The sequence below is a fragment of the Gobius niger genome (genome assembly GCF_951799975.1).
Source record: "Gobius niger genome assembly, chromosome: 8".
Taxonomy (NCBI): Eukaryota; Metazoa; Chordata; class Actinopteri; order Gobiiformes; family Gobiidae; genus Gobius; species Gobius niger.
This window is the reverse complement of record NC_136859.1, coordinates 35,379,512-35,391,663: the sequence shown is the minus strand read 5'-3', so window position 1 is coordinate 35,391,663 and position 12,152 is coordinate 35,379,512. Positions and strand designations below refer to the sequence as shown.

Sequence of the window (12,152 nt, the reverse complement as noted above, 5' to 3'; positions counted from 1 at the left end):
GATCTCTGTGCAGTTATGGAACTAGAGCTTCAGCAGCATTTGCACAATCCGTCCATCCTTAAAGGGGAAAGGGAAGTGACATCACCAACAGCTGCTTTTCTTCTTCTTTAAAGTTATTGGTGGAGTGCAGGCCAAGCAAAAGTGCATGTCGCCCCCCAACAACATAGTGTCCAAACAAAGACATTTAAGGAGAAAAATAAATCCAAATGATCCAAACATTTCCCTTTAGTGTTATTTTATTTCAACAGCTGTTTCATAAAGCTACATTATGCAAATGATTCATGTGGCTTAAGTTTCTACTAAATGAAAACAAAAGCATTTAATGCATTTACTGAGTTTACTCTTTAACACTGAACCACTGAACTGTGGGGACGACAACATGGATTTTGTCACTTTTATAAAGTTTGGCTTGTGCAGAATCTTAATTTTTAATAATTATTATTTGTATTATTAAATGTGCTCCTGTCAATCAACAGTGGTTGCGCATGAATCACTCCAGGGTGGGGGGGGTTGGCGCAGTGGCTTGTGGGATGGCACATAGCTCCTAATCACTGGTTAGTTAGCACCAGAGGTCCCTATGCTAAAGTGGCTATGATAGTTAGCATCAAGACTCCTTTTCCTAACTACTTCCTAACTGACAGACCAATTTGGAAGCAACTTGCCATGGCGGACGCTGACGCACATCCTGTTTGGCGTAAGCGCTCTTACCAATCTGCTCATTTCGGACCCAGCCTTTGGCTCGGTAACATAGGAGACCAGGGCTTGTCAGGAGTTTGTCTGGAGGCAGCATTGGGAATGAATGTGAGGAACAGTTTTACTAATGATGCAAACTAATCCCAATGTCTCAATGTGAAAAGTTAGTGTTTTCAGCTGTAGGAGTTTGCCTTAAATTAAAATCCTAAATCAGGACAGCTCGTGGGCTTTTGGAAAAAACGAAAGGACGCACGTGTGTGAGATATGGACACTTCTGCAACAGCACTTATTGTTGCTTCATCCTCTGGAGGCCCAGGGACACGAAAAGGAAGTGACAAGTTCCGCTCTCACTTCCTCTGTCAACAACAGGGCCCCGCTCAGGAGAACACTCACAGAAATACAGGAAAGGGCCTGCCTTTTCAAACGTTTATCGCAGATGGAGTCTTGCATTTTCATACACAGACCTCTGTGAACATTAGTCCAAGTTAGACACCTCCTAGAACAATATATAGGCAACCAGCTGCTAAAGTAGATTTAACTGACGAAGCTTATATGATCTATGGAAAGTGTGCAAAAATGATTTAAAGAAAATTAGGCATGTGCATACATTTAGGCACCACAAAAGAAAAATTAACTCAATATTTTGTGCATCCTTTTGCAGAAATAACAGCCTCTAAACACTTTCTATAGCTTTCTATAGATTTTAGATCATTCTTCTCTTAACAAAACATCTCCAGTTCAGTCAGGTTTGATGGTTTCCGAACATGGACAGCTTTAAATCACACCACAAATGTTCAGTAATATTCAGGTCTGGGAACTGAGGCGTTGTACTTGTTCCTCTACATGAGCCTTAGTAGATTCTGAGCAGTGTTTAGGTTCGTTGTCTTGTTGAAAGATCCAGCCCCAGCGCAACTTCACCTTTGTCACTGATTCCCGGACATTGTTCTCCAGAATCTGCTGATACTGAGTGGAATCCATGCGGCCCTCACTTGAACACGATTCCCAGTCCCTGCACTGGCCACACAGCCCCACAGCAGGATGGAACCACCTCCAAATGTTACTGTAGGGAGCAAGTGTTTTTTCTCATAGCTTCATCAGTCCACAGCACCTTATTCCAAAATGAAGCTGGCTTGTCCAAATGTGCTTTAGCAAACCTCAAGCAACATGTCACATCTTCTTGTGTAAAGTGCGCTTGTAGGAACTGATAATGCAATAACGGCCAACAACGTAATACGTTTTTACGTTATCGGCCTTGCAACGAGAAAATCCTTTGATAATGTAATAATTGCAGCCAATAATGTAATAACATTAATCAAGTTATTTGATATGGCTACTTCTTCATGTCTTTATTTGGGTTTGCGCAATATGCTTTAAAAGCTTTTAATTATAACATCATGCAAGAATGGAAAAAAATATGGCTATATAGAACTCGCACATTTTTGTCAGTGTTTTTGAGTGGTAATAGCTACATTTATATATTTCCATATATATATATATATATATATATATATATATATATATATATACATACTAATAGAGCAAAGATGCATACAGTAAGTGCAGGGCGTAAGATGCTGCACCCTGCAGGTTGTGTGTCAGATTGTGTCCAGGGGGTCGACACCAGCTCGCGCTGACGTGCCCATGTGAGCGCGCATGTGTGTGCACGTACACGCCGCCAAGTGCGCTGTTTGTGGAAAAATAGACTCCACCCGAAACTCTTCAGTTCGAGTATTTGTGAAAGAAGAAAGTGTGAGTGGCTCGTCTGTCTGTTCAATATGAAGTTGTTATGGTTCGCTTCATACCGCAGGTTAGCGGCAGCAGCTCGGGGGCTTTTGGAGAATAAGCAAGTTTTTAATGTTTTAGCCTACATTGTGCGTCTTTCCTGCACCGATCGGAGAGGGGGGAAGAACGCGGAGATGGGCCAACACTGTGCGCTCTCGTGTGGGTGAACAGATCCCATGCAGTGAACGCATCCATAAGGGCGGAGAGAGCCTGTTTTAGTGGTTATTTGAGTGAGCAGCAACACAGCGGCCCCGTTGAGAAGTCTGATAGGGCTGGAGCTAATAAGTCCAGGTGGACCGGCACACATGGCCCCGGGCCGTGTTTCGGTACCCACCCCTACATTTAAGGCATTGTTATTATTACCTTTGTTGTCAGTCACCTTTCTCACCAAACATTTCAAGGACAGCACTTTTGCGTGCCTGTCATTGGTTACATCCACATGCACATGAAAATCACCTGAAATCACTAAACAATCAAGTTTAGTGATCAAGCGATTCTTCTTTGGCGATAAAAGCCTTGATCTTGCCACTGGAGTGGGGGGAACTATTGTTTTTACCAAGCTTTCAAGATGGTTGGGAAGTTTCATAGATGACTGGACATGAGAATGATTGTGAAGAATCTTTCAGCATGAGGATTCCATGCTTGTTTTCACCAAAGGGAAAGATACTTGGCAAAACTGCCTAGGTGTTTTTTCCCATCTACAGGAAAAATACATTGAAATGGCTAAAGCTAACAGCCAAAGTATACATACAAGCATGCACTGAACAGGCTACGGAGTTCTATAAAGATTCTCGAGTGCGGTTTGTAAGTCTATTGCTAGGTTCTATTCTATGCTCATATTTAATTTCTTTCCTTTTTTGTCTTTATCATTGGAAATATAATAATAAAATAATAGGCCTTAATGAACCTAATTAACATCCTAATCTGTGCCTTTCTGAAGTGGTTTCCTTCCAACAATTGCGTCCTCTGCACAGACGCTGCATGTGTCAAAGCCCAGTGCTTGAACATGATTAGCTGATGATTACACGCCTCATGTTCACTGTGCTCCTTTCCAACACGCTTCTGTCTGAGCGGAGCACCGTGTCCTGGCCACCGATTATTGCACACGGACAAACCCACAGAGAGTTCAAATGGCATTAAAGACTCTAAGGCTTTACCCGGGGAATTATGCTAAGATCCACTTTTATTTTCATTTTTGTTCTGTCCAAAAGATGTTCTGAACTTTGGGAGCACACAGGGTCTATCTAATCCACCCACCCATCCTCAGGGGTTTGTGCTCTTTAGCAACGCACTCATGTCCCTGTCAGATGCTGCCTCACACCAGGAGCTTATTCTGATCCTGAAGTGAGAACAGACGGAGCCACAGTTGGCGCAGGCACACAACACATTTTCTCATTTATGAAATCTTTTTTTTTTTAACACTGAGGTTTTGAACGTTTGAATCACAGACAGCTCTGCACAGTTTACTGACCGACATGAGCAGATTTACATATGGACATATGCTGAGCAAATCAGCCTCACAAAAAGGGGAGATTCTATATATCTGGCTTTTAAAAAGGATCAGACAGGTCATTGCAAAATGAATCACAACCAAATCAGACCTGGAGAAGTATTATTGCCTCACTCTAATTTTAGGAGTACCTTTGGACAATAATCTGAGGAGTACATTTGGACACTAATCTGAGGTGGACATTTGGACAATAATCTGAGGAGTTAATTTGGACAATAATCTAAGGAGGACCTTTGGACAATAACATGAGGAGTACATTTGGACAATAATCTGAGGAGTACATTTGGACACTGATCTGAGGAGGACCTTTGGACTGTCATTTCAGGTGGACATTTGGACACTAATTTGAGGACATTTGGACAATAATCTGAGGACATTTGGACAGTAATTTTAGGAATACAATTGGACACTAATCTGAGGACATTTGGACAATAATCTGAAGAGTACATTTGGACAGTCATTTCAGGAGGACATTTGGACAGTCATTTCAGGAGTACATTTGGACAGTCATTTCAGGAGTACATTTGGACAGTCATTTCAGGAGTACATTTGGACAGTCATTTCAGGAGTACATTTGGACAGTCATTTCAGGAGGACATTTGGACAGTCATTTCAGGAGGACATTTGGACAGTCATTTCAGGAGGACATTTGGACAATAATCTGAGGACATTTGGACACTAATCTGAGGACACTTGGACAATAATCTGAGGACATTTGGACACTAATCTAATCTGAGGAGTCCATTTGGACACTAATCTGAGGACATTTGGACAATAATCTGAGGACATTTGGACACTAATCTAAGGACACTTGGACAATAATCTGAGGACATTTGGACAGTAATTTTAGGAATACATTTGGACACTAATCTGAGGACATTTGGACAATACTCTTAGGAATACATTTGGACCATAATTTTAGGAGGATATTTGGACAATAATCTGAGGAGTACATTTGGACCATAATTTTGGGAGGACATTTGGACAATAATCTGAGGAGTACATTTTGACAGTCATTTCAGGAGTACATTTGGACACTAATCTGAGTAGGACATTTGGACCATAATCTGAGTAGGACATTTGGACAATAATCTGAGGAGGACATTTGGACAATAATCTGAGGAGGACATTTGGACAGTCATTTCAGGAGGACATTTGGACAATAATCTGAGTAGGACATTTGGACAATAATCTGAGGAGGACATTTGGACACTAATCTGAGTAGGACATTTGGACAGTCATTTCAGGAGGACATTTGGACACTAATCTGAGGAGTACATTTAGACAATAATATTAGGAGGACATTTGGACAATAATCTGAGGAGGACATTTGGACAATAATCTGAGTAGAACATTTGGACAATAATCTGAGGAGGACATTTGGACAATAATCTGAGTAGGACATTTGGACAGTCATTTCAGGAGGACATTTGGACACTAATCTGAGGAGTACATTTAGACAATAATATTAGGAGGACATTTGGACAATAATCTGAGGAGTACATTTGGACAGTCATTTCAGGAGGACATTTGGACAATAGACTGAACTGGAAGAACAGAATTGAAAACAGTTCATTCCAGAGTGTTTTTCCTGAGGATGTGAGCAGGAAGCTCCTGAATGTGTGTGGTCAGGGCGCTGTGGCCAGTGTGTTGTTGATGCTGTTCGGTTTTGGCCAGAGCATCACTGTGGAGGACAGGACTGAACTCACTGATTACAAAGGCTGGACTTCATGATGTCCAGCCCTAATGACTATACTCTGTCTCACTCCTGCCCTCTGATGAAAGTGCTGGCCGCCCTTTGTCTTTCTATGAACCGTCTGTGCCTGTTGACAATAATGCAGGAAAATCTCATCTGAATCTAATTTTCTTATGCCATCCCGAAAGTGCCTGTAAATTTAAAAACATCAAGTTGAGATTCACTGTGATTGATCAAGTTGTTTCAAGTTGAAGTACAGCCCAATTTCAGAACACAAGTTATCTCCCAAGGAAACTGATGATTGATGACTTTTGAACATTATTTTGGGCACCGCATTAGTATTTTATGTTTTGTAACTTAAAGGCCCGATATAATTTAGTTTTAGTCATGAATTAAAATGAGTTTTGTCTTTGAGAATGTCTTGAAAATGAGTTATGCTATAGACCTATTTCTGAAGCCTTTCCTGAGAGCTTTTCCTCAGACCTTCCTCCGTGTGACCGGAACGCGCTGTATTTAAGGCCTAGTAAACGCTGACGAGTCTGAAGTACCTGCAGTAATCCATGCAGTGTAGTAAAAGCTTTCTGAATACTCTGAAGAGGCTGTGTACCCAGGGGGCCGTAATGCGCCTCCATCTCCACAGCGGGCCCTCCTCAGAGTGGGCCTAGCGTTGCCCTGGAGACACGCCACACAAACACACACGCATATGACTGTGACCAGGTGAGGGGGAGGAGGGGAGAAACGTCTGTGCTGTGAGGCTTGCATGGATCTTTAAGTGAAAAGTGCTTTTCCTTTATGTTTTTTAATGACATTTGAGAAAGAGGTGACTGGAATAATATAAGAAACGGAGGAACAGCCGCTGAGGCGACACCAGGGGAAGATTTCTGCAGTGTTTTTGCTGTTGTAGCATTCAAAAAAAACAAAAAATTGAGTCGGCATTCTGGGACCTATTTTGGCCTCTGTTTTATGAGTCAGTGGTGGAAGAATCGGTCCCAGTTGAGAACATTTTCAGTCCACAAGAAGAGATGGCAGAATGTAATTATGATTAAGGCTAAGTTTGTACATTTCAGTTTATGGTGACTTATTTTTTGTTATTTTCTGGTGGTTTGTCCTCACGTTTGACCATTTTCTCCCCACCTCCTACATTTCAGTGTCACAGAAGTGGTCACCCTCGCTCAGTGGGTCCCAAGGTGGGGGTTGGGACACTTCAGGGGGTCTCCAAACAGGGTGTAGTGTATATATATACTGCATGTAAATCTTCCAACAGTCGCTCATATTCACTTCTAATACACAACGTCAAACGCCGCCGTTACCATGGGGAAAAAGCCACACTGACGCCTCCCACTTATAGTATGTGAAGCTGTTTTCACCTCCATGCCCCGCACACAGCTCCCATCTCATGGAAAAATGGCGCAGAGGTGCAAAATGGGGCCAAACGCTTGATTATTGATGCATGAGATGTGTCGATGTGTCGCTGTCACGCGCTCCTGTCAGTGCAGAGATGTGTTTATTATGTATGCTTCACATGGACCACATGAACCCTATCAACATGTTAAGGCGACACACTCCAGGTGAACAGGGAAGACATTTCATTTTTGTGACACATTAGTTCCAAAGATTTGCTCAGAGGGATTTAGGATCCAGTTTAGTGTCAAAAATCAGCAAAATAATAGAAAAGAAATGTGTACAAAGCTCAATAAATCTTGACCTTTATTTAACCAGGAATCTCATGCCCCATCCGAAACGCTAAAATTGGTGAGAGGTCTTGCGCCAAACCGGATGTGCGTCAGCATCCGCCATGATAAGAAGCCTCCGAATCGGGGTGTCAGTGAGGAAGTAGTTAGGAAAAGGAGCCTCAATGCTAACTATCATAGCCACTTAGGCATAGGGACCTCTGATACTAACTCACCAGTGTGCCATCCCATAAACCACCGCGCCACCAATCCCCCACCCCCACCCTCGGGTGATTCATGCACAGCCACTGCTGACTGACAGGCGCATATTTAATAACAGAATAAATAAGATTCTGCACAAGCCAAACTTTATTGAAGTGAAAAAAATACACGTTAGAGTCACCACAGCACAGTCTCTGTTTTAAAGAGCCGCAGTTTGTGCTTTTGCTTTCATTTAGTAGAAACTTCATCCACATGGTTGATTGACATACATTGTGCAAAGAAGGAGCAGACCTCACTGTGTGTTCATCTTTCTCTGATGATGAACCAAAGGACAGGATTTGGTGGAATATTTGACCAGAGCATGTTTTATTTCTGTGATGAAGCTGTAGGTGTGGAAGGTCCATCTGAATTTTTTGTGTGTGGCTTCATATTGTTATTGTGGTTCATGTTTGAGTCATAAGTCCAAGGAGTGTTTTTGTAGTCAATTACTACGTGGGTAATGCAGTTTTTTTTCTGAAACAGCTGTTGGTGATGTCACTTCCCCTGTGTTTTCCGAGCTGGGTAAGGACGGTCGGATTGGGCAAACAGAAAAGCAGAAGCTCTAGTTCCCTAAATGCATAGAGATCTAACAGTTGACCCCATGAAAGGTTAAGGATCAGAAGCTAGGTTCTGGACATAGACGCTACGCATTTGAGGTTTCGGATGGAGCCTCTTATTCAGGGGAGTCCTGGCCCCAGAGGGGAACCTATTGTACATGTTTCTCGTGGTACAGGAAACCGGAGTACCTGGAGGAAGCCTACACAGACAGGGGGAGAACATGCAAACTCCACACAGAAAGGCCCTGACCAGGTGGGAATCGAACCCGGAACCTTCTAGCTGTGAAACTCGAGTTGCTAACCGCTGCGCCACCGTGCCGTCCAGTCCATGACAGAGCTTCAGCTGACGACTTCAAAACTGTAAATTAGGTTTTCATTCCACACTTGCAACAACATCTGTAGTATTGTACTGGCTTTTTACAAGTAACGTTTTACAGGGAGAAAATAGTAAAAAAAAAAACACTGGGAGTCCACTCTTCCACAGTGGTCAGATACCTTCAGGTGCAGAAGTGTTTGGAGAGTAGCAGACACAAACATCTATATGATATGAGGGCCTGGTACGTTTTAAACCAAATGAGCTTTTAAACAGTCCCGGTCATGTTGGCGAGTGGATGGCGAGTTCAGAGGTATAGAGGCCAACGCCGCGTTCTACGCCACCATTTCCCCCTGAGCTCCAGCAGGACGCTCACTGATCCCACTCAGGCAAAGCGTCGCGGTCTGAAACGCTCTGTTAGTCATGCATTACTCAGAAATCACGGGGAAGCTGGCTAATCACGTCACTTTGAGCTGGAGCCAAAGCGGCCATAGGGAACGGTGTTTTCACATTTAGCTCTTGAGCTAAGTCCAAGTTGTGGATGTCTTGGCCTCCCGCTGACCCTGTGACCGCACAGTTCCCATGGCTCTGGACAGATCCTCCTCAGAACTCCAATTCTGCTCAATTAGAGCGCTCTGCGTTTCCCACGACACAATCCACACTCCCAAAAATACTGATGCGATTCCACACAGCTTCCACACCGCCCACTTCACCCAGTCCTGAAACACAATTCAAACTAAAGTGATTGTTTCATTAGATCTTATTGCACCAAAAATAAGATTCAATTCATTATTTCCCTTACTATCAAACTCATTTTACTTTCAGAAGTCAGAGTTATTTTGCAGCGCCTCTATCTCCGTCCTCACCAGTGTGCCTCAGCCATCACTGAGGAGGCGCTACTCAGATCTACTGTGATATGTACTTATTATTACAGGTACTATCAGTGACAGGGCGGTCTGAATGAGGAGTGACCACGGGGCGGTCTGAATGAGGAGTGACCACGGGGCAGTCTGAATGAGGAGTGACCACAGGGCGGTCTGGTCGAGGAGTGACCACAGGGAGGTCTGGTCGAGGAGTGACCACAGGGCGGTCTGGTCGAGGAATGACCACAGGGAGGTCTGGTCAAGGAGTGACCACAGGGAGGTCTGGTCGAGGAGTGACCACAGGGCGGTCTGGTCGAGGACTGGCTGTTCCTCTCCATCACGGGGGATTCTGCTGTTCTGTGCTGAGGGGCAGTACCAGCAGATACAGCAGGATGTGTTAGTATTGCAGGCCTTCAGCTTCCTCCAGAGATACCTTCTCTGTGGGCACTTCATCTCACTTGTGCTGGAAGCTGATGGTCAAGATACAGCAGTCAGAGCTCCCCAAGATGGTGGCCACAACAATAACAGACTGAAAAGAATGAATTCTAACAGTTAACAGTGGATAAAAGTGTAAATGTGTTTCACAACCAAAGAGTGTGAGCCAGCCTCGTCTGAACACTGCAGTGTGATCTTCTGTGTGTGATCTTCTGTCTGAGCGCCGAGTTTCTAATTGAATCACTGCAGACAGCGCGGCCCCAGGGCCCCTCCTGTGCGGCCCCCATTAACATGAGTCTGATCGGCTGATGGCCCCTGACAGAGCACAGGCCAGTGGAGGAGGAGGTGAGGAGGAGGATACAGAAAGGCTGAGGGGGCTGAGACTTCTGCTGCTGCAGTACGGAGGGGCACGGTGTTTTACATCTTGAGAAACGAGTAGATGAGAGGTAATGCTGGGTTTACACATAATGACGACAAGCCACGAAGGCCACGAATTTGTGGCCGAGGAACACGAATGTGAGTGAAATTTGATGATTCAGGGGAGAGGTTTCACGCGCCGCCACAAACTTTTGCGACCTGTTACTGCGCGTTGCAATCAATGGCACGAATTATTACGCATGGTCACAAATATGTGTCCCGCACTGTTGTGAGCTGTCCCGCACTGCTGTGGGCTGACCCCGTCCCCTCAGACTAAGACCCCGTCCCCTCAGACTAAGACCCCGTCCCCTCAGACTAACACCACACCCCCTCAGACTAACACCACACCCCTCAGTCTAGCACCACGCCCCCTCAGACTAACACCACGCCCCCTCAGACTAAAAAAAAATGGGAAAAAAAAGGAATAATATATATAAAATGTCCATGTTTTTGATCATCATTTATTTCACTTCTATTCATCACAGAGCTACCAAAATCACATATAAGGTGTATTAGAGAGTCTAGTTTCGTACAGAAATATATATATATATATATATTGGGATTTTGCAAACACAGCCTTGAACTTGAAATTCAATAGTGCTGCTTTGGTCATTATTTGCTTCCATTGAAGCCTTGTTTTGGTTCTGGTTCAGTCTTTTTGGACACAGTTGGTCAAACTACTGTGTTGAAAATATATTCAGTAATATTCAAGAGAGATTTGGAATGTTTTCTACCATTCTGCTGCCCACTGTCTAACCCTGCCCCTGTGTGTGTTCTTCAGGCGGGACGTCCACGCTGCGCCTGTCCTCCGTGCGGGAGCTGCCCTCTCAGCTGCAGGACCTTTACCAACAGGGCTTTGTCCTGGCTGCGCTGCACCCCTTCGTCCAGCCATGGGGCCCGGGGAGCTCTGAGCACCAGCTGTACCGGGCCATCCTGGTCCGCAACGACGGGTGAGTCCACAGATGGGACACGTGGGACACGGCAGTTACAGGGGCCAAGAAGGATCTTCATCAAGCTGATGATGTGATGTCCAAATATTCCAACTCCAGATGCTGCAGGGGAAAACATATATTTTTCACATAAGGGATTAGTTTTGAAATGTGTGCCTAGTTTAATTTTAACGTCTACATTTTTATGTTAGAGTTTAAAAAAAACTCTCCCTTTACGGTATTTGTTTGAGGACGTTTTGATTTTGTCTGAAATCGCGGCACCCCACAGTGTTTTCCACACATCCATTCACAAATACGCACGGAATCCCCCCGACAACCCTCTGTCACCCATGATCACTTCCTCTGTGGAAGAAATGCGCATGTGCAGATGTCACAGAACTTCAGGGCCGTTTTCTCCAAATTAGGTTTTCATTCCACTCTAATTCCTGCTTGATTTATTGAGCTTTGAACCTATTTTTTGGCAGGATTTTTCCGCTAATAACTAAAACCAAAACCAGATCCAAAATCCTTCTGAGCAAATATTTGAAACTAATGCCACAAAATAAAACCATGAATTGTCAGGGCCTGTGTCCAGTTTAAAAAGTGATAAAAGAGTCTTTCTGCAGGACAGGTCTCTTCATGGCTTTGTTCTGCTGAGGCCTGAGTGGAGAGTAGAGCTCCAGGGGCCACACACCCCTCCACATCCCTGCCCTCCAGCCATGTGAGGGGCCTGCTTCAGGGCCCCAGGAACTGGGAGTAAATAGCTGGAGCTCTCTGACCTAAGGAGGAGCCGTGTCCAGGACTTTAGTCTGACCTGTTCTTGATCGCCGCTGGGTTGGATTGCACAGTCTATCGTTATCATAATATTAGATCTGAACTGTCCTTCTATGGTTCCATAAATATTACAATGTTTTTAGTTATAGAAGAAAGTTTTTGAATTTGACTTTGTCCTCATGTCATGCAGACTCTGTTGTATTATTTATTTATTTGACAGGGACATTTATTATAGTACAAAAAGAGCTAGTT

General features: G+C 44.1%; 1 protein-coding gene across 2 annotated transcripts in view; it reads left to right on the top strand.

Moving 5' to 3' along the window:
• rftn1b (raftlin, lipid raft linker 1b) overlaps positions 1-12,152 on the top strand; it is a 66,702-nt gene that overhangs the window by 11,293 nt on the left and 43,257 nt on the right. For both annotated transcript variants that reach the window (XM_079562237.1, XM_079562236.1), the window contains exon 2: positions 10,979-11,147. In XM_079562237.1, coding sequence (XP_079418363.1) covers positions 10,979-11,147 — 169 coding nt within the window. The remainder of the gene's footprint in view (positions 1-10,978; positions 11,148-12,152) is intronic.